The sequence below is a fragment of the Danio aesculapii genome, chromosome 3 (assembly GCF_903798145.1).
Source record: "Danio aesculapii chromosome 3, fDanAes4.1, whole genome shotgun sequence".
Taxonomy (NCBI): Eukaryota; Metazoa; Chordata; class Actinopteri; order Cypriniformes; family Danionidae; genus Danio; species Danio aesculapii.
This window is the reverse complement of record NC_079437.1, coordinates 29,436,378-29,457,514: the sequence shown is the minus strand read 5'-3', so window position 1 is coordinate 29,457,514 and position 21,137 is coordinate 29,436,378. Positions and strand designations below refer to the sequence as shown.

The 21,137-nt window shown below is 35.0% G+C and overlaps 1 protein-coding gene across 3 annotated transcripts in view; it reads right to left on the bottom strand.

Moving 5' to 3' along the window:
- Positions 1-21,137, bottom strand: part of mybpc2a (myosin binding protein Ca) — a 59,259-nt gene that overhangs the window by 10,820 nt on the left and 27,302 nt on the right. For 2 of the 3 annotated variants that reach the window (XM_056453592.1, XM_056453593.1), the window contains 17 exons: positions 19,947-19,961; positions 19,407-19,490; positions 16,845-16,993; positions 16,647-16,764; positions 16,276-16,324; positions 15,567-15,623; positions 13,260-13,432; positions 13,000-13,132; positions 10,443-10,567; positions 9,954-10,059; positions 4,121-4,281; positions 3,831-3,996; positions 3,205-3,311; positions 3,098-3,127; positions 2,630-2,772; positions 1,777-1,936; positions 1,546-1,650 (listed from right to left, as the gene is read on the bottom strand). In XM_056453592.1, coding sequence (XP_056309567.1) covers positions 1,546-1,650; positions 1,777-1,936; positions 2,630-2,772; positions 3,098-3,127; positions 3,205-3,311; positions 3,831-3,996; positions 4,121-4,281; positions 9,954-10,059; positions 10,443-10,567; positions 13,000-13,132; positions 13,260-13,432; positions 15,567-15,623; positions 16,276-16,324; positions 16,647-16,764; positions 16,845-16,993; positions 19,407-19,490; positions 19,947-19,961 — 1,881 coding nt within the window. The remainder of the gene's footprint in view (positions 1-1,545; positions 1,651-1,776; positions 1,937-2,629; positions 2,773-3,097; positions 3,128-3,204; positions 3,312-3,830; positions 3,997-4,120; positions 4,282-9,953; positions 10,060-10,442; positions 10,568-12,999; positions 13,133-13,259; positions 13,433-15,566; positions 15,624-16,275; positions 16,325-16,646; positions 16,765-16,844; positions 16,994-19,406; positions 19,491-19,946; positions 19,962-21,137) is intronic. The other variant, XM_056453594.1, reaches the window with a different exon arrangement.

Below are 21,137 nucleotides of genomic sequence, written 5' to 3'. Positions count from 1 at the left end.
TAAAACTTGAAGCATTAGAATCGGTACTCAGTATCGGCCGATCACCATGACAAGAAATCAGTACTCTGTAGGAGTACCCTGATCGGAGCATCCCTAGCTTTGACCCAACTTGGCTGTCAGAGTGGCAATACTCCCCCTGGCTGTACAAGACTGATCTTAGTAAGTAAGTTAGTAAATACACCTTTAGGAAAAAGAAGTATACTTAAGCAAAGGTCAAGCATAAAAGTATACTTTATTTAGTAAGTATACTAATATAAATGTACTAGTAGTGTACTCGAACTGTTCTTCCAGAAGCCCATAAAAATAAATGTTCATTTTTAGCTTGTACAGTTGCACAGTTCAAATAATTGTTCCATTTTTTTACTGCTGTCACTAAAAGAAACAAATTAACACCATGACTCCTTGTGTCGGTGTCAGTCTGGATATTTAAACTTATAGACAGATTTTTGGGATACAAAACAAATTGTGTGCCAGAATTAGACCTGCAAAATTGAATTTTCAAATCACAAAAGCTACGATTATTTCGATGGCGAGGGAGGCGAGTGTGTGAAATTAGAACAATCCAACTAATGTTAGTTAAAAGGCAGACAACTGTTACAAGCACCTATTTCATTGCTATGGAGAAAATGAAAGCTGTAAACTCCATCTCTGCTTCTCTCTCTCTCTCTCTCTCTCTCTCTCTCTATTTGCTATAAACGCTCATGTTGTTCTATGCATGTACTTGTGTTTTGTTTGATATATTCAAAGAGTGCTTTCTTTGAGCAGGTAAAATTAAAGTTCATATATCTGACTGTTTGAATTCAAGGACAAAATTGTATTGCAAATAATATAAAAATATAAATATATTTATAAATTATACATTTTAATACAAGAATTGTTGTGCTGTGAAGTAAAATCTAAAATTGTGTATGGAAAGCACTGTCAATGAAAAATGACTGTCAATGAAAAATGTAACAATCTAAATGTAAAGGTTTTATATATCTATATATTCGATTTTATAAATATTATATTTAATTGAATTTAAAATACTGTAGTTATTTTCTTAATTTGTCATGACATATCACAACTTAATTGGATTTTTGTTTTTCAAAAACAGTAGTCTAGTGTACTTTGAGATTATGCTTGGTCTTTCTTTTTTTTTGTTGCTGTTAAAACCACCACATCAAACATGCAGCTTTTTTTGAAATTATAGTAAATTGCTTTTGAAATCGCAAATTTTGATCAGATAAATTGAAATTAGATTTTTTTTCACCAAATCATGCTGCCCTAGCTAAAATTGTAAGTAAGCAATCTAGATTTTTAAAATTGAATTAAAATCAGAATTGCGAGCTATATACTTAGAATTTTGAGGAAAATTCAGAATTGCAAGATATAAACTCTAGATATCTAACTCATCATAATTCCAAGTTATCTTATTTAATATCTTGCAGTTCTTAAATGTTTACTTTTTCTCTGAACTCCAAGAACTTTTTTAAATCCTGTAGTAAAAACAGACTTCCATAAATCCACAGACAAAATATTGCAAGCGTTGAGAATCTGGTTTACCTTTCACTGGAACACCACCATCAAATTTGGGTGGCTCCCACTCAATGGAAGCGGAGTCTTCTCCCACGCCCAAACACTTCACATTCTCCGGTGGATCAGGCACATCTGAACACAGCACAGAAAAAAAAAATTAGGGTGAAGATTCCTAATGAACAGACAGGAAAATGCTGATATGACATAAGAAATATAGGGTTGCATTTGTTTCATTTGCATTTGTGTAATGTAACTCACCAACTATCTTAACAAAAACATCAGCCTTGTCCTCTCCCGCTGGGTTGGTTACGGTGATATGATAGAGGCCCTCATCGGATCTTTCAGCCCCTTCAATAACAAAACAGCTCAAATTCTTCCTGGTCTCTACTCTCACGCGCCCTTCAGCCTGTGAAATCTCCTGCACCAAAAAAAAAAAAAAAACATGTCTTTGAGCAAGCCAAAATACTGCAGATGTTATATTTGATTTCTATATCATGTGTAAAACAAAAATATGTTATAAATTGGGGGTGGTGCAGTAGGTAACGCTGTTGCCTCACAGCAAGAAGGTCGCTGGGTTAAGTCCAGGCTGGGTCAGTTGGCATTTCTGTGTGGAGTTTGCATGTTCTCCCCATGTTGACATGGGTTTCCTCCGGGTGCTCTGGGTTCCCCCACAGTCCAAAGACATGCACTATAGGTAAATTGGGTAAGCTAAATTGTCCACAGTGTATGTGTTTGAATGAGAGTGTATGGGTGTTTCCTAGCGATGGGTTGCAGCTGTAAAGGCATCCGCTGCGTAAAACATATGCTGGATAAGTTGGCAGTTCATTCCTCTGTGGTGACCCCAGATTAATAAAGAAAATAAATAAAGCTGAAAAGAAAATGGATGAATGATGAGTTATAAATTGGAGTATATTTTTATGCTAGAAAGGCCAACACGAATTGGCGTTCATCAGTGTTTGACCAATGACCTAACAGATTGTGAAGCTAGATGGAATGTAAAATCCACTGTATGGGTCTTTTCGGCAGGGTTTTCTCACTCAAGCTCCTAAAAGCAAATCCACATGGGTCACATAAGATGAGAGTACATGACAATCTGCAAGCAGGCTCTCACCGTGTCTCCCTTTTTCCATGCGACAGTGGGAGGGGGCTCGCCTGTGATGTCAACGTCAAAACGGAGCTTGTTTCCGGCAACGACAATAATGGTGTTTTTGTTGACCATGCTGCCGGTGGTGTCCAGGTGGATTTTTGGTGGTTCTGGGTATCAAACAGAAAGGATTGTGACATGAAAAAGAACTTGCACCTTACACTCCAAAAAAAATATATATATATATTTATAATATTTATTTTTGCTTATTCAAACTACTTCATTAAAATGAGCTCAAACAATACAATTCTTGAGATTTCATTGGGACAACTTAATTTTTTAATGTCCAGAATTTTTTATGTCCACAATTCACATAAATGTATTAAAAGTGTTAAGTTAACTTGGGTCAACATGAATTAATTATCTGGAACCCTGCATTTATTACAGTGTACAAAACTATATTGTTAGATTTGCTGTTGCACAAAAGACATTTACCTTGACGTGGAACGTAATCAATCTTGATCTCTGTGTGTACAAAAACACACAGTTAGCCGCTGATGAGATTTATCATGTGTAAAAACAAAACTGATTTACTCTCTTACCCAAGAAGTTGAGCTTGGCAGAAAGAGAAAGAGCATAACCCTCTGGCACAAACGTGTAATCTCCTGCGTCCTCGGGTTTTACATCACTGATAACCAACTTGTGAGTCCTGAAAATTAAAATAACGTATCTCTTTAAGAATAACTGCCTGGATCATTTGTATTTATTTAGATTTGCTTTAAATCTTTCACCATTTTCTTTGCTAAACACATGTATGCGCAACACAGTCATGCTTGTTACTGTATAATAATGAATTTGAAGTATTCTAAATGAGTGGCCATCTGCACAAAATTGTCCATTTGCATAAAAGACGCCCCAAACCATCTCCATATTAGGGATTTCTTTACAGACGTTGCTTAAAACCTTCCAATGAATGGGGTTTCAGATGTTCCTATTTACGAATTTACATTTTAGCTTTACATACAGATGCTTAGAGAGTGAGACCTAATGTTACCACAATACAAGAAGTGTAGGCCACACTATTTTTACCAAGAAGGAACACAAGAGCATAGCTGACATTTTTGATGACTAATCGGTTTTAGGGTCCTGGTATAAAACAATATTCGCAAGGTCAAGGATGAAGTGAGCTTGCTTATGCATCAATCGATAAGCAAGCGAGTTGATATACCTGCCAATGTGTGACATTTTGATGCGGTCACTGGCGATGACCTCAACCCCGTCTTTGAACCACTTGCCAGTCACTTTCTCATCAGAAACTTCACATTTGAAGACCGCCTGTTCTGCTGCCTTCACTGTCAGATCAGCTATACTCTGCAAAACTTCCAGTTCTTTTTCTATAGAACAAAACAAAAAGGACCATGAGGCAACTGATACTAAAAATAAGCACAGAAATAATACTGAAATATCAGCCAACTGGCAGAAGGGAGAGCTGTCACTTTATTCTTTTAAAAGAAGTACCTTCCACTTCCAGCTCTGCCTTGGACTCCCCTCCGCTGGTGTACACATAGTATGTCCCGATGTCCTCTGTGGTTGCCTCATTGATGATGAGCCAGTGCTTTGTCCCATCTTTCTTAAAGCGATACTTTCCATCTCGGCTCAGTTCCACACCATCCTTCATCCTGAGAGAGATGAAGAGAGGGAGAGTGAGACAGAGAAAGACTAAGATGGAAATAATGTTCATAAGAAGAAACTGAGGAAGGCAATCTACTCCAAGATGACTGAAGGTAAAAGAACGACTGGGACCAGCAGAAAGGGAACAAGCATGGACAAAATGGGACATGACAGAAAGAGGCAGAGCAAAAGAGGGGAAAGTCTGTGCAGGCCTTTGATATAGGAGAACACTGTAGGGATGGATTGAACTATACTTAAGATACTTAAGAGGCTGGATTCTACTAGAGACAAAATAATTTATTCACTTTCCTTCAGCTTAGTCCCTTATTTATCAGGGGTCGCCACAGCGAAATGAACCGCCAACTATCCCAGAATATGTTTACGCAACCTCCAACCTGGAGTACCAGGACATACACACATACACTATGGACAATAGCTCACCAAATTCATCTATAGTGAATGGCTTTGAACTTGTGGGGGAAACCGGAGCACCTGGAGGAAACCCACGCCAACATTCCTCATGCAAACATGCAAACTCCACACAGAAATGCCAGTTGGCACAGCTGGGACTCAAACCAGCGACCTTCTTGCTGTGAGGCGACAGTGCTAACCATTGCTGCCCAAAAATAATTTCTTTAGCATGAAATTGCCAACACAATCTCATGGTAATTCATAACATTTTGATATAGGGGTTTATTGTTATTATTGGTTTATTTGTATGATCTCATTAGTACATTTTAGTATGATTTGTTTAGGGGTGGGGTTTGATGAATGTTTCCCGCTAAAAATCATACATTTTCATGCAAATGAAATCGTATGAAAACATACAAATTAGGCACTTTTCTGACAGTGCATAAAATAGTTTAGTTAGCACATGAGATCAGGAATTGAACTTCAAATTGCTTTTTTTTTCTAATGATTTTCTAGTCATAGGTTTCCAAACTATCAATGCCTGCATGAATCAGCTGCAGTTATATAGTGGTTACAACATTTATTTTATGTTTATATGGGTTGCAGCATCTAGGACAAGCAAGTACCATTTAATATAACACATCACTTTTTCAAGAATTGTCAGATGCAATCTTGATATGGTGGGACAAAATGTCAAAATGAGGTAAGCTTGTAAGTGAAATCACTCACAATTATAGATAGAATCTGGTAATGAAATATAAAATGTCAAAAAAAAAATGGAAATAGAAAAAAGAAAATTTTCACCAAAATAGCAAAACCCCTTCTAAGATTTTTTGTGTGGGCTTGTATTTAACAGGACTGTAAAATACTCAGAAATGTATCTGTCAATGTTTTCAAACAATTATATTTGATTTACCAAAGTCACACAAGTGGCAATTACATGACTATCACATCCATAACGGAAAGATTCATATGAAAGTTTTTCCTTATAAATGCAAAAATGTAAAATAAAATCAATCATGTTTGTGCTATAGAGAGCCAACTCTCATCCTTTTGATTAGCATGATTTCTTTTACGTTGTGCAGTTTAGTTCACAGAATTTCTACAAAGTATGTTGTATACTGCAAACTAGTAAACTTTTTGGTCACATTCATAACGCATGTTTATTTTCCTTATTTAAAATATAAAAAATGTTTACGAATTTATTTTTTTTCTGATCCCGTAACTCTGTGGTGTGTAGTTTTGGAAAACAAATGTTTCAATATACAGTGCTCAGCATAATTGAGTAACCCCATTTTGAAAATGAATATTTTGATCCATTTCTCAGTGAATATAGGCAATGTATTTTGGTGTATTTGAACAAAACAGATTTATTAAACAAATATTTAATAAATAATATTTTAGTCACCAAACAGATTTAGAAATTGAAAGAGAATACAATTAAATTCAAAACAAAAAATAACAACCTACAAACAACAACAACAAATGTTTCAATTTTTTTGCTTCTTGATTTTTCCTCTTTTTTTTATTAGTATTTAATATTTTTCTAACATATTAATATTTTTAACATATAAATTTGGGTGTACTAGTTTTTGGACTGTTATCGTAAGTTATTTTGTTAGATAAGCCCCAGATTTGGCTTCAGTACTAATTAATCTAATGTATATGCACAAATATAATATTGTATAGCTTCCTATTAAAAATAGGATTTTAAAAGAAAGATTTGTGATGGGTGTACTTGCATATGCTGAGCATTGTATATCCTTGTGATTATCATCCTTAATGCCCCAATATACACCAATGTACATCCAATATATATTCAATATTCAATGTACATCCTTGTGAATTTATGTTTTGAGATTTTTACTTCAAATGTCATATCATAATGCTGGATTTGCTCAGATATAAACTCAGGATTGTAAAAAAGAGGGAAAAAAGTCAGAATTGTGCAATATAGACCCTCCGATTTGCAATACATAAACTCAGAAGAGGTTTGTCTAGAATTGTTTAAAAAAGTATTGTAAAAAAAAAGCAACATTTTAAGATATATTCAGAATTACAAGATACTTTAGATTTTCATCTGATATTGAGCGTCTGGATCCTGCTAGAAGCAAAATAATTTATTCATCTTGAAAATTCACTTGTATTAAATCATCAAATTTAAAAAATAAAAATAAAAAAAGATCACAGTGACGAGTATACCTAACTGTAATAATAAAATTACAACATGTGGCATTCTAGTTGGAGGTGTTCATAATTTTGACACCAAGTTGCATTTCTATGGCAACACTATTAGCACCTACTGTGCATGAGTCAGCTGTGGTCAGGTTGAACAGCGGTTATAACATGTTTATGAGTAGGAACATCCAAGTTAAGCAAGTATCATTTTTATTAACAACATTACCACTGATCAAACACCCTAATCTTGCACAGATCAATATTTTTGCTTTATTAGACATCAGTGTAGTAATTTTGATTTGCTGTTTATGGTTTTCTGACACTCAAGTAGCCCTTGACTTGCTTTTTATGAATCACCAAGGACCTCGGTTTCAGCTAAAAATCTTCCCTTGTGTTATTCTGATGAAATCTTGGATGGCCTGAGGGTGAGTAAATTAACAGCAAATGTAATATTTTGGGGAGAATTATCCCATTAAGACCTGAATGTTCTTCCATCTGCTTTTCCGAAAATGGCTAATAATGTTGAAAAGCACAAGCAGTCAGACAGAGAGAGGTAATGACAGAGAAAAATGCATCATCTAAAACTAAATGTACCATTTATTACAGGCTAATAGGTTTTTGTGGGGTTTGACACAACTATAGTACTTGTTTAATGATTCATTATGTTCAGTAATTGTTGGTAATTAGATGAAAAACAAAAAAAAAGCAGTCAGATAAATTGCAGGTTAGCTTTATTTAATGTTAATAATGGCTTGTTAATGGTGAATCATTATAATTAGCAATATTGACCTTCAAAATGGGATTAATTTAATCAGCTGGTGAGGTGTTTAGCATTTTAATATGTAGCTTGTCAGCTAAATCAGCTGGTAACCACTGGTTTGGTGCAATATTAACAAGCTGCAGAACAGACCCCCATAGATCACAAACAGGACAACAATATTAAATATTTAGCAATATTTATTTAATCATTTTATTAAATATTTAAATTAGGTCACAAAATTATTCTATATATCTTCAATAATAAACGTTACCATTTTTTTTTTTACCAAAACCATTTTAAAGGGCACTTATGATGCAAACTCAACTTTTAAAAGCTGTTTGGACAGAACTGTGTGTAGATATAGTGTGTTCACTTTCACACTGAAGTCATATAAACTCCAGTAGTCTGTTATTCTACTTTCCTGATGTTAAAATAGGATCCAAATCCCTGTGATTTACATAGAAGAGCAGTTTTCTCCACCAACCGAATTGATTGACAGCCACGTATTTAGATAAAAATGAGATAATTGGCTTCTGTACTAGAAGGCGGGGCTTCATTCGCCATATTGACAGTTACACTTTTCTCCATTCAAAACTATACGAGTGACATGTCTTGTGTATATTCTATAGTCTTTGTTAAAACATATGCCTGAGTAATTAGCAGTTCCTTCCTCTGGCGGCCCCTGATAAATCAGAGAGTATGTCGATGGATAATGAGGTAGTGAGTTTTAAAGCTTCAATAAGTTTTAAGACTAAATATTTACTCTTGTGCACTGTTTAAATTTACTACCCTTTTGTTATGTTTGGGATGTGAACTTCCACTGAATTAAACTGCTGTAAAAATGCATCAAATAAATATTTTTTTTTATTTTATTTTGCATAAATCTGTTAATCGACTTAAGTCCTGATCAAAACTACTAAATTATTTAGAAAAGTACAGGATTTTAACTCTTTAATTGCTAAATTCACAAATAATGACACTGATTTGGTGAAAAACACACACAAAAGGATGTATTTTCAGTATAAAAAGTAATTGTGAACTGAAATTTTTTGTACCTTTTATTACAGTCTTGGACATGTGAATGATTAGTAACAACATTGGCTTTGATGTATTGTTAGATTTCATTTTTTCTACCTAATTTACTGTTGGTGGCTGTTTTTTGCCTTAAGGATATGTCCCCAAAAATCATTCCGCTAGCTGAAACACAAAGTTATGGCCAAATTAAGACACATAAAATCACCCTAAAGTGGATAAAAACATCCCCAACAGTACATACAGTTGAAGTCAGAATTATTAGCCCCCCTGTTTATTTTTTCCCCGATTTCTGTTTAACGGAAAGAAAAAAAAATTTCAACACATTTCTAAAAATAACAGTTTTAATAACTCATTTCTAATAACTAATTTATTTTATCTTTATGTAGACAGTCAATAATATTTGACTAAATATTTTTCAAGATGCTTCTATACAGCTTAAAGTGACATTTAAGCTTAACTAGGTTAATTAGGTTAACTAGGCAGGTTAGGGTAATAAGGCAAGATATTGTATAACAATGGTTTGCTCTGTAGACTATCGAAATATAGCTTAAAGGGGCTAATAATTTTGTCCCCAAAATGTTTTAAAAAAAAATTAAAACTGCTTTTATTCTAGCCAAAATAAAACAAATAAGACTTACTCAAAAAGAAAAAATATTATCAGATGTACTGTGAAAATTAGCTTGCTCTATTAAGCTTAATTTGGGAAATATTTAAAAAAGAAAAACAAAATTAAAGGGGGGGCTAATAATTCTGACTTAATTCACACATGTGACAGCAATATTAAAGAATCATTCACCATTATCCTTGTTCTATTTACACACAGAGAAATCAATTTCACTTGTTCAATACTTTACGTTAAATCTTTATTTGGAATTTGATATAATTAAATATACTTAAATAGTTATATTTAACAGCAAGTGCACATAATCCTTTTAATATGATTTGTAACAACACGATGATTTACAATATAAAAATAATGGTCACACATTACAATAGGTTTTATTTGTTAATGTAGTTACTAACATGATCTAATTATGAACAAAACTTGTGCAGCATTTATTAATCGTAGTTGACCATTTACAAATGCATTATTAACAACCAAATCCCTCCTTGTTAACATTAGGTAATGCACCATGAGAAACAACTGTATTTTTATTAACTAACATGAACAAATAATGTAATTGATGTATTGTTCATAGTTTTTTTGTGTTAATAAATGCATTAACTAACACAAACTTATTGTAAAGTGTTATTAAAATAATATGACCTCTTGATTTATTAATATTAACATCTCACCATTTGACATTGGCTCCCTCTTCAGACACTTCAACCTCAAACTCCACTTTATCTCCCTCCACCACATGGGCGTCATCCAACATCTTAGTGATAGTGACAGGCGGTTCTGTTCGTGAAACACACCAAAAAGTGATTCGTATATTCAAACACACAATAAACAACATCAGTTTTACAAGAGAATTACAAGCATACAATAAGAACAGGAGCAGATGGCGCACATTCATGACAGACAAAACTGATACCTTACAAATACGGAAGACCTGGCTCAAAAACAAATGGCTCAAGTAAAAACAAGGTAAGGACAGACAGAATGGACGGAATTGAAAAAGAAAATCAATAGGACAGATGGCTTCCGTTCAAGGACAGACGGGCCACAGGACAACGACAGATAAGCAGACGGAACAAATGAGACAGATGAATTTCCAATGAACGCGTGCGGTAATGATGCAGGTCATGATGATAATGAAGATGGGGAAAATGACAGTTTACCTTGGACAAAGACCTCAGTGAAACTCTTCTCCTCTCCCACCACACATTCGTACGCGGCATCATCAGCTAGGGTGCACTTGTTTATAGTGAGCTTGCGGATGCCACCCACACTCTCAAAGACATATCTAAGATAGGGAGAGAAATGCAACACAAAGGCATTGATCATCATCCATCCCTTCATGCCCCCCGTGACACTGTCTGTCTGTTTTCATTGTGATCACTAGCTACTGTAGGCTTCCATCCAAAGCTGCAAATTGAAATTTTTCACAATTTAAAAATTTAGCATTTGCGAATAAATCATTGTCATGTTTTCTAAAGAATGAAATTATTTTATTTAGAAGCTAGAGCATTCAATGAATAATGAAATAAAGAAAAAGTAGGAATACCACTTTAGCTATGTTTTGACCTCCATAGTAAATAAGATTCACCTTAAAACTGCAGACGACACACAGATTAACAGACTCTGTCATGTTATCATGCATTTTTAGGTGGGTACATGATGTTTGGAAAAACGACTGAAGATAGATGAAGGTTGTAACTAATAAACATCATTTTTGGGACTTTCACAGTGCACAAAATGATTTTCGTACTTAGAGGTTTTGTCTTGTTTCTAGTCCAAATATGAAGAAGTCTGAAATTAAGATGCATTTTCTAGACCACATGTAGGGAACCTATGCCTTGGGAGCCACATGTGGCTCTTTGACCAAAAATATGTGGCTCTCCAGCTGTCTCTCTTTAATAATATTTTAAAGTTTAAAAAAATTATAACTGTCACTAGAAATCAGTTTCCTATTGAAAATACAATTACAATTCTCTTTATATTGTATTTTCTACAGTAAAATAAATATAGCTAAGTTTACAATAAAAAGACTTGCATTGCGCATATTTGGTGCTGTGGTTTAACTTGAATTGCGACACCAATAAAGGGCAAGCAACTTACATTTCTATGGTAACCTCACACACTTAAATTCAAACAACATTCATAAGTTATAAAAATGTATAAATTGTCCCTTCTTCATACATTGTGATGCATCATATTTGTTTGAGTTGTGCATGGACATAAATAATGGTTTTGTTTATAAATAAATAAAGGTTTTGTTATATACACACCCCCAATGGCTCTTTAAAAAATCAGAAATGGCTCTTTGCTGAAAAAAAGTTCCCAACCCCTTTTCAAGATAAATACATTTTTACTTGTTTTCAGAGAAAAATAATTAGGTGAAGTTTTTAAACTAATTTCGAGAGGAGCACGTGGTCTGGTTTATCGCTGGTCTCTCATCCGTAATCATCAGTAAAAATCCAAGCAGATTGAGCCAAGCCAACTATAAATAGACCAATTTCACCCTTCTGCCGTATCTTCGTTTTGAAAGATTCCCCCACACCACCCCATCTCCTCCTTTTCCTTCTTTACTAAGGGGAGTTGATCTCAGATCCCCTTACATGCTAAAAGACCAGACTCAGTTATCTACGAGCTCAGGGTTCTTTCCCTGGACAGTATGCCAAACCTGCTAATAACATCAAGCAATATCTAAGTGTAAACTCTTAAAATGAGTTTCTTTTTAAAACAAGCTAAATAATCTAAAAACAAGTTAATTTTGCAACAATATTAAGAATTTATTTTGCTATAATTATTGTAGTTTATGCACATATCTTTTTATCAGATACAATGTAAAAAAATATATATAAATCCATTTCTCAGTGAATATAGGCATTGTATTTTGGTGCATTTAAACAAAATAGATTTATTAAACAGATATATTTATTAAAATAATATTTTAGTCACCAAACATATAGAAATTGAAATAATAATACAATTAAATTCAAACTAAATATTGCAAAAAGAAACTACATTTTTCAACTCATTTGCTTCTCTTGATTTTTCCTTTTTAAATTTGTATTTAATATTTTTCTATAACATATAAATTCGGGTGTACTAGTTTTTGGACTGGTATCTTAAGTTTAAAAATATGAATTTAAAAAATAGATTTGTGAGGGGTGTACTTATATATACTGAGCACTGTGTATTTAACTCAATTAAACATTTCTATGGATCTTCATGTTTTCATTCTGTGCTTCTTTTTTGCAATAACCTCAAATGTGACCCTGGACCAAAACACCACTTATGAGTGTACATTTTTATACATTGATACTGCGATTTGAAATTGGAAACCTGAAAGATGAATAAATAAGCTTTCCTTTGATTTGAGGTTTGTAATTGAACAATATTTGGACGAGAGACAACTATTTGTAAATCCGGAATCTGAGGGTTTAAAAAAGTTGTCTAAATTAAGAGCTTAGCAATAAATACATAAAAAAATGTAGTTTACAGTATGAAATTTACTAAATAAATTCATGGAATTTAATATTTACTTTACTTAGTCTTTAATATTTGCATGATTTTTTGCATAAAAGAAAAATAAATAATTTCAAGCCATACAATATTTCTGTAAAAATTAACCAAGCAACACAAAATCACCAGAGTCACATGCATGAAATAGGCAAATGGAAACAGCTAATAATGACTTGATGTTCAGTTTGGTCTCTTATATTTTCCTACTTGGCCGAAGGTTTGATCTCCTGTCCATTTTTAAGCCATTTGACTTGAGCATTAGGGTCAGTCAGCTCCACACTAAGCTGTATTTTCTTTCCTTTTTCCACAGAGTAAGCAGGATCCAACTTTTTTAGGAAAGCTGAAATAGAAACAATCCTATTATATACAACCCTCACTGGTTTTGTTATAATAATTGTATTTTATTATTGTATTTGAACACTTCATCTGTATGTAAATGAAGAACAATGTGCTTGAGCGTGTCTCACCATCACTTTTTTTGGGCTCCACCTTCTTCATCTTCTTCAGTCTCGTGAGCATGCCTCTGAGATCGGTGATGCCGTACTCAAAGGCAATCTTCTCATAATCACATGGTTTAGCTTTTTTCAGAATCTCCCACACGTCCACATCCACCTCAGGCTCCTCCTTCTGCTTCCTCTCCCTGAAGTACATTGAAACCAATATCATTAATAATCATCACATTTGTTTGATTTACACCAAGAACGATACCTATAAAGATAATTGTAACAACAATACATTAGCATACATCCAAATGTATGATAATCTACACTTTAAAAAATTATATGATCAATTAGTCCTGACAGCATTTGTTTTTAGGTCATTGTAACGTATTAAACTAAGTTAATCATGTTCTAGCTTCATTTTATAAGTTATGCAAGCTGTTTTATGTCAGTTTAACATAATATAAGTTCAATGGAGGGCAAGGTGGTGGCGCAGTAGGTAGTGCTGTCGCCTCACAGTAAGAAAAATCGCTGGTTTGAGCCTCGGCTGGGTCAGTTGGCGTTTCTGTGTGGAGTTTGCATGTTCTCCTTGTGTTTGCGTGGGTTTCCTCCGGGTGCTCCGGTTTCCCCCACAGTCCAAAGACATGTGGTACAGGTGAATTGGGTAGGCTAAATTGTCCGTGGTGTATGTGTGTGAATGAGTGTGTATGGATGTTTCCCAGAGATTGGTTGCAGCTGAAAGGGCATCCGCTGCATAGAACATATGCTGGATAAGTTGGTGGTTCATTCCGCTGTGGCGATCCCAGATTATTAAAGGGATTAAGCCGAAAAGAAAATGAACGAATGAAGTTCAATGGACTCTTAATTTGATTCAGCCTAAAAATTTAAGGCAACCAGGATTTTTTTCAAGTGTACTGTTTATTATAAAAATGCACTGCAGTTGTGTTATCTGTCATTTAATAGCTCAAGCTCTTGTTAGATTCTGATTGGCTAGAAAGTAAAATATAGTGTAATTTACCAATGTTGTCATTATTCTGTATTGGTTTATCATTACAGTTGTGGTATATACTCATCCATTGTTTTAATTTTGGCATTTAATTTAACAATTAACAATAGCGTCATAAGCATTGTAAGTGTGAACTGACCTTTACTGTTTTTATATTTGGAGTATTGGACCCACAGGGATATTGTGTTTACTTCAGATTCCGTTCATAAATTTGCAAGGTATATTTAAAACTGAATATATAAGTAAATACATGTCCAATCATAACAGTAACATAACAGTTTTCCAGGAAGACCTTTGATTGACTTTCGATGGTTTAAACTGAAAAATTGTCAGGATTCTGCCACTCCAGTCTTGTTTTGGTGGCAGAGTCTAGACACTAGTCCTGTCTTGTCTTGTATGTTGTGCTCGAGTTTTCTCAGGTCGAGCACTAATTTTCTGTCATGGCGTCATTTGTATGTTCGCCGTCTCGACCCTTCATTCTCAGCGCCTAGTTGGTTTTGGTTTCAGTTGGCGCGGGGATGAAACATGCACGTTGCATGTGTGAGTGCAGGGAGAGTGTTTTCATTCATCGTGTGCTCGTGTCTTCTGTTGGTGTTGTGTTTAGCACGTGGTACATGTTTACATGCTCCTCTGCTTTGTCTCATGTGAACATGCGGTTAATGAGTTCTCTCATTGGATGCATGTCTCGATTTGTGTGAGCACATGGCTTGTGTTGTTTCTTTGTGTCATGTGCTTTCCCGTCTATTGTCTAGTCCCACCCTCTTTGTCATCCCATTATTAGTTTATTATGTTCACCTTTTTGTGTGTTAATTACTTCTGCTCATATTCTCCTCATGTCTGCTGTCCTATGCCAGTTCACCATCATATGTTGCCTTGTCCAGCCCTGTCTAGCCTTGACCCCTGCCAGCCTGCCGAGTCAAGTTTGTTTGTGTATTTTGTTAATGTTTTCCCCCATGGGGTAGTTTGTTTTGCATTTTATTTTATTTTATTATAAATAAATGGCCATTTTCCCTGCACTTGAGTCCTCGCTCCTTTCCCCCCACCCACGAAGGTGACAAAAATAGTTTATAACGTTACTTGAATTACTTGTAATTAAATTACTTGAAATACTATAATTGTTTAATACACCTTTAAATGGTTTTACAGTCTCCTGACCCAGCAGATATAACATAATGCTTTGAAATTAAAACCTAAATGATTTTTTTTTGCATTGAATGACATCAGTTCCTTAAATGTAATAATGAAGTTATTACTATTTATTCCATTTGAAATGAGTCAGACTTAAATTACAGGATGCACATTAAGCAAGCAAAGGACAACTTCCAAACCTTTTCTTGAGTAAAGCACTGAAGTCCAGGTCACCTGCATCCTCTCCGGCATCTCCCCTGCAAATAACACAAGGTAAATGAATTAGAACAAAAAAGCAATCAGGAGAACACTGTGTTTATAATAAATGACATTACATAATGAAAGAAACATAATGAGCACTTACTTTGTTCAAATACTAAAGAAGCATACAGCATATGTTTGCTAAATGTACATTTATGGCAGACGATTCAATTAGAAATGACTTTCAAGTATTATTACTATTGGTGGATGCATTCCCTGGTGATTAAACCTTTGACTTAGGGTTATGTTTCACTCAAACAAGAAGCCTGGCTCAGTCTTATGGCACAATCTTTACTGTCAAGAGCTGGACTTGAAGCCGAACTCTCAGACATGAGGGAAAACCCCTACTCAATCAGTCCATGAGATTATAACTGGTCAGAAGAGCAGCTTCTGGCAACATACGGCTCCCTCAGTGATATGCAAGAGTATCATGTAATCATTAATGTATAAAGATGAGAAGCATTAGCCGCTAAATCTGTGTACACTTAGAGCAGCATCTAAACATGAAGTGCAACTGGCAATATGAAGATATCAAATGAAAATCCCTTCAAACAAATAAAAACATCTGAACAGTTCATTAAAACAATGTGACATGAAGACGGTTACCAGACACTAATGAGAAAGACAGAAGCACACAAACAAACTTACGATCGCTTGAACGCCTCCAAAATGTTTGTTTGCTGTGTCTCCTCAGCAGCTGAAGGAGAAGATGAAATACATGATGATGATGATGAGAAACTGTGAGTGTTTGATTTGCTCCACAATCTGATTACTGTCAAAGCCAATAAATGTGTAGTGCTGATTTACTAAGTGCGGCAGAGGATCTAATCAGCTAAATACCTACTGAATAATGAATCAGCTGTAGATTGCAGTAGAGTGTGCACACACACCAGATGCGTGTTAACTTTAGACATCTAAGGCTACATTTTGTGCATTTTAAATGTCCTATGCATCAGGGATCTCAAGCTGGCACTGATAACTTCAATGTTGAGCCACTTAATAACTGCCTAAATTCTTACCTTCGACTGTAACATCAAATGCGCTGCTGTCACACTTGTCTTTGGACGTGACCTCACACCGATAACCTCCAGCATCTCCATCCACGACCTTAACGATGGTCATCTCATAGGTGTAAATCTGGCACAGAGAAATGTAAATGGTAACTCGCAGCTCTAGAGAACAAGTCGCTAACAAGAGAACAACTTTCCCTAACTCACCTTTGTGTTCCTGTCATAGGTTTCTTTGAACTGCAGGTGTTTTCCAGCCTTGCTGGCCAGATCCAGCCATTTCCCCTTAAACCACTTAACAGCTGGCTTTCTTAACATCTGAGAGGAGTCCACCTTAGCCACAAAGGTGACATCCTTTCCTATTACCAAAATGAAAATAAAATAATGCTGAATTAAATAAATATTACCGGCTGGGTCAGTTGGCATTTCTGTGTGCTTAGGCTTCCCCCACAATCCAATGACATGTGGTCTAAGTAAATTGTCAATGGTGTATGAGTGTGTTTGTGAATGTGAGAGTGAATGTGTATTTCCCAATACTGGGTTGCGGATGGATAGGTATCTGCTGCATTAAAAAACACCAGAATAATTAGTGGTTTATTCCACTGTGGCGATCTCTGATAAATCAGAGACTAAGCCAAAGGAAAATGAATGATTAAATTATTATTATTATTATTATGTTTTTTAAGCAATACAGCTTATATGTAAGGTATACTCAATAACAGAGGGTGGTTGCATCCGCAAAGTGTATTTAAAATCCTTTAACGCATGGCAAGCTGATGATTATTTCACTTATTTCACGGTCATTTTCCATGATATAGACAATATTTGATTGAATTTCATCAGTTATGATATGTTAGTCCCTAGTCCACTAATGTCTTAGTCCGCACTTTTGATTCAGTCAAATACTGATCGAGGGGAAGTGAACACGAGAAATAAAGATCCTTTGTTCATGTACATCACATAGGCATATCTAATAGCTCATATTAATATGTTAGCTACCTTTCGCAAATATTTTTGAGCATATTGCAAGTTGGTTGATCATCCTTGGCTCCCTGGTAAAGCACCGGTGTCCTCGAGATTACACAGATCAGGAATGTTAAAACGAAGAGTCTAACGTTTCTATTTATTGGCTGAATAAGTACATCCACCGGGTATTTAAAGTGCACTCATTCTTGTAAGAATTTTTAGTGTGAATGCACTACTTACACTATTTTACTAAAAAGTGGCATAGAATAGCACAGTTAAATGTTTTTTTTAATACCGATTCTGAAAAACTTGGATAGAATCAGATGGGTAAACAACTTACTGACTCAATTGCGAAGACAATGGGCTCTATTTTAAAAATCTAGGTGCGAAGTCTAAAGTGCATGGCGCAAAAGCCTTAAGGGCATGTCTGACATTCACTTTTGCTATTTTAAGGATGAAAAAATGCAGTTTGCGCCGCAGCGCATGGTCTAACAGGGTTGTGCTTATTCTCTTAATGAGTTATGAGTGTGTTTTGAGCATAACCTGCATTAAACCAATCAGAGTCTTGTCTCCCATTCCCTTTAAGACTATTCACATGGCGGATTTTGTAAGTGGAAAAACTGAATGTTTCACTAGCGAGAAAACAGTTAAACAGACCATCTGCAGCACGAGGATAAAGAATGAGCCTCCTCCATTCAGCCTCTTTACTTTACTTTTACTTTTTACTTCTTTACTTTTGTGGATAAGTAGACAGTGTTGTAAGCACTCCATTGAAGACATCCATTAGCCTACATATTTAATTTTGTTTGTTACGCACAAAGATTTGTTTCAAAACTATTTCTAAATTCAGTTCTAATTTCCAGCAAACAAATATATGAACAATAATAACGAAGTGTGGTCAAAAAACTGAGTTATATCTAAACACACATCCTATTCTTATGCCCCATATGATCCAAAACCCGACAGGTGGACAAATCTAAAGTTGTTTTTATTAATACAAATTTAATTATGCATATAATAAATAATACTGCTAATAATAATAACATTATACAAATGCGAATTGTCATAAATTAACTGAAAAAGCCCCTCGAAATGAAGAAGGCATGGAGGCAGTAGTTTTTATATTTATATAGTAAAAAACAATTTTTGAAACATTTTATAATATTTATAATTCTTTTTCGTTTGTAAATATATTTACTTATTGCTGTAATTCCTGTGTGTATTAAGCAATGTGTATGCATTTAAGGCACACAACTAACAGATCTGTGCTGGACTTTAGACCAGCTTTCAGTTGCACCTTAACACACCTCCTTTCTAGACCGGAACACCCATGAGTCCACAATGTGGACTTACTAAAATGGATTTACTATTTAAACACTGTGGTGCAAAATGTGAAAATTAGGGTTGCGTTGGTCTGAAATTAGAAACAAATCGCGCCAAACACGTCTTGCGCCTTATTGCGCTGGGTGTATGGTAGGGCCCAAGAGCTTGCTTAGTTCTGAATGAATCAGAGTTTTAAACCAACTGATTGGCTCTGTGACCTACTTACAAAGACATTCATGAATAATTCTTAAGGTTTCTGAATGATTCAGTGTTTCAAATAAATCAGATGAGTGAATTATTCACTCCCTCACAATAACACTCCGAAGTAACCTCCCACCAACTACTAACATAATGATTTAAACTGCAGAACAAGTCACTAAAAACCTACAAGTAGCACACAGACTTATGCCTGGAAATAAATTAGAGCACACCAATCTGTGAGAGAATTCAGCATTGCAGTATAGAATCATTGCAGAATCTCACCTTTAATGGCAGCGACAGTCTGAGGCCTCTCCACAAACAGGCCACTTATCTCAGACATCTGAGACTCTTCTCCTGGGACATGTTCTACCGGCAGAATCAGAGAAAACGTGTAAACTGATATGAACTGCTGAGAGCCTACATGAATGGACACTGAGACCTGAGCTGAAAAGAGGCTGAAAAGAGTGAATCATTCATGATATCTACTGTTCAAGTTGACTTGTAAGCAGCGCTTCCCTACAACATTTAGCAAACCAATACCAGTGCTTATAAGAAAAGAAAACACAGCTCTAGATTCTCACATTTCAACCCTTCCAGACCCTTACCAATAGTTCAAACAAAAATAACATTTCTGACATCATTTCTTCACTCTTAAACCATCCTTTCTTGTGTTAATTTTGGTGAACTATCGCTTCGGGATCTGCACTGGGATGTGAAAGACACTATTTCCTTTTGCATGGCAAATACCAAAATGTGTTTGTTTTTTTTTTCTCTCATGTATATGTCATTGACAATACATGCTAAAGGATTCATGTGTCTTACCATCCTCAGGCAATTCTGTATCAAAGAAAAAAAAGAGAGAGAAAAAGAGTAAGGGAAACCATTAGATGTTATATAGGTCAAGACATTGGCTCTTTTAAGACTGACCTTTCAGAAGGCATTCTCACATACTGTACATACTAACACATGTAGACGATGTCCTTCCATCCTTGAGTTTTTGAAAATGAAGAAGTCGCATGGCTGTTATTATGTTATTTGCTTTACTAACCAGTAATACCAATCCAATCAACTTAAGTGTCCCACAAAAACCATTAAAATCATACTAATGAGTGGATTTTGGTTGGTCGATGCTGGTTAAACTCAAGTTATTTGGGTGGCTTTGATGGCTGATGATTTAAAACCAATTATTTTGCATTCTTTTCCATCTCACCTTCAGAGTCAGATAACAGCTCTACAGGAAAAAGTCACAGTTAACAATAAAAAAGCATGTGTGTTTATTTAGTGCACAACAAAAACTATTCTTTGTGGGATCAGGGATTTTTCCATAAAACCAGAGAACAAAACCTTCACTCTGTGTTTTATGTTTATGCAAGTTAATATGATACACTGAGCAAGGAGTCACGGTGCAATGAATAGCTTGGCTTATATTCAGAATAGCTTTGCATAAGTGTTTTCCTGAAACTTTGTTTATAAAGCTTAGACCCAACCATCCTATTTCATGAAGATGATTTACCCAGATACACTTAACCCAGATTAGATACATGTAGAAGAATCAGCCGCTAAACATGTACACTGTGAAAATGCTTGTCCAGTTTTGGGTTTCCTAACCTCAAGTCACTAAATGTTCTGACCCTCACACTTTTACACTTCAAAGCTGGATCTCAAACAGATCCAGCTAATTCTAATTGTAAATCTTTCATCGGGACAACCACTTCAGAGTATCACTATACTGCACAACCTCGGCTTTTTGAATGGTCTCCACATTTCTAAAAAAGATTCCAGGGGGGTTGATTAAAACATATTCGCAATACATTAAGATAATGTCTATCTGTCATGGTTAATGAATTGTAAAAGTAAAACCAACCTAATTAATCTTGATTAAATAGTATTGCATTTCTTAAATATAGTTTGGAAAATGATGCCCAAAGGTTGAAATGAAACATCATTATGCATTTCATCACACATACCTTGATATATACCCTTTAATAACTATAAAGTATATATCTGAAATGT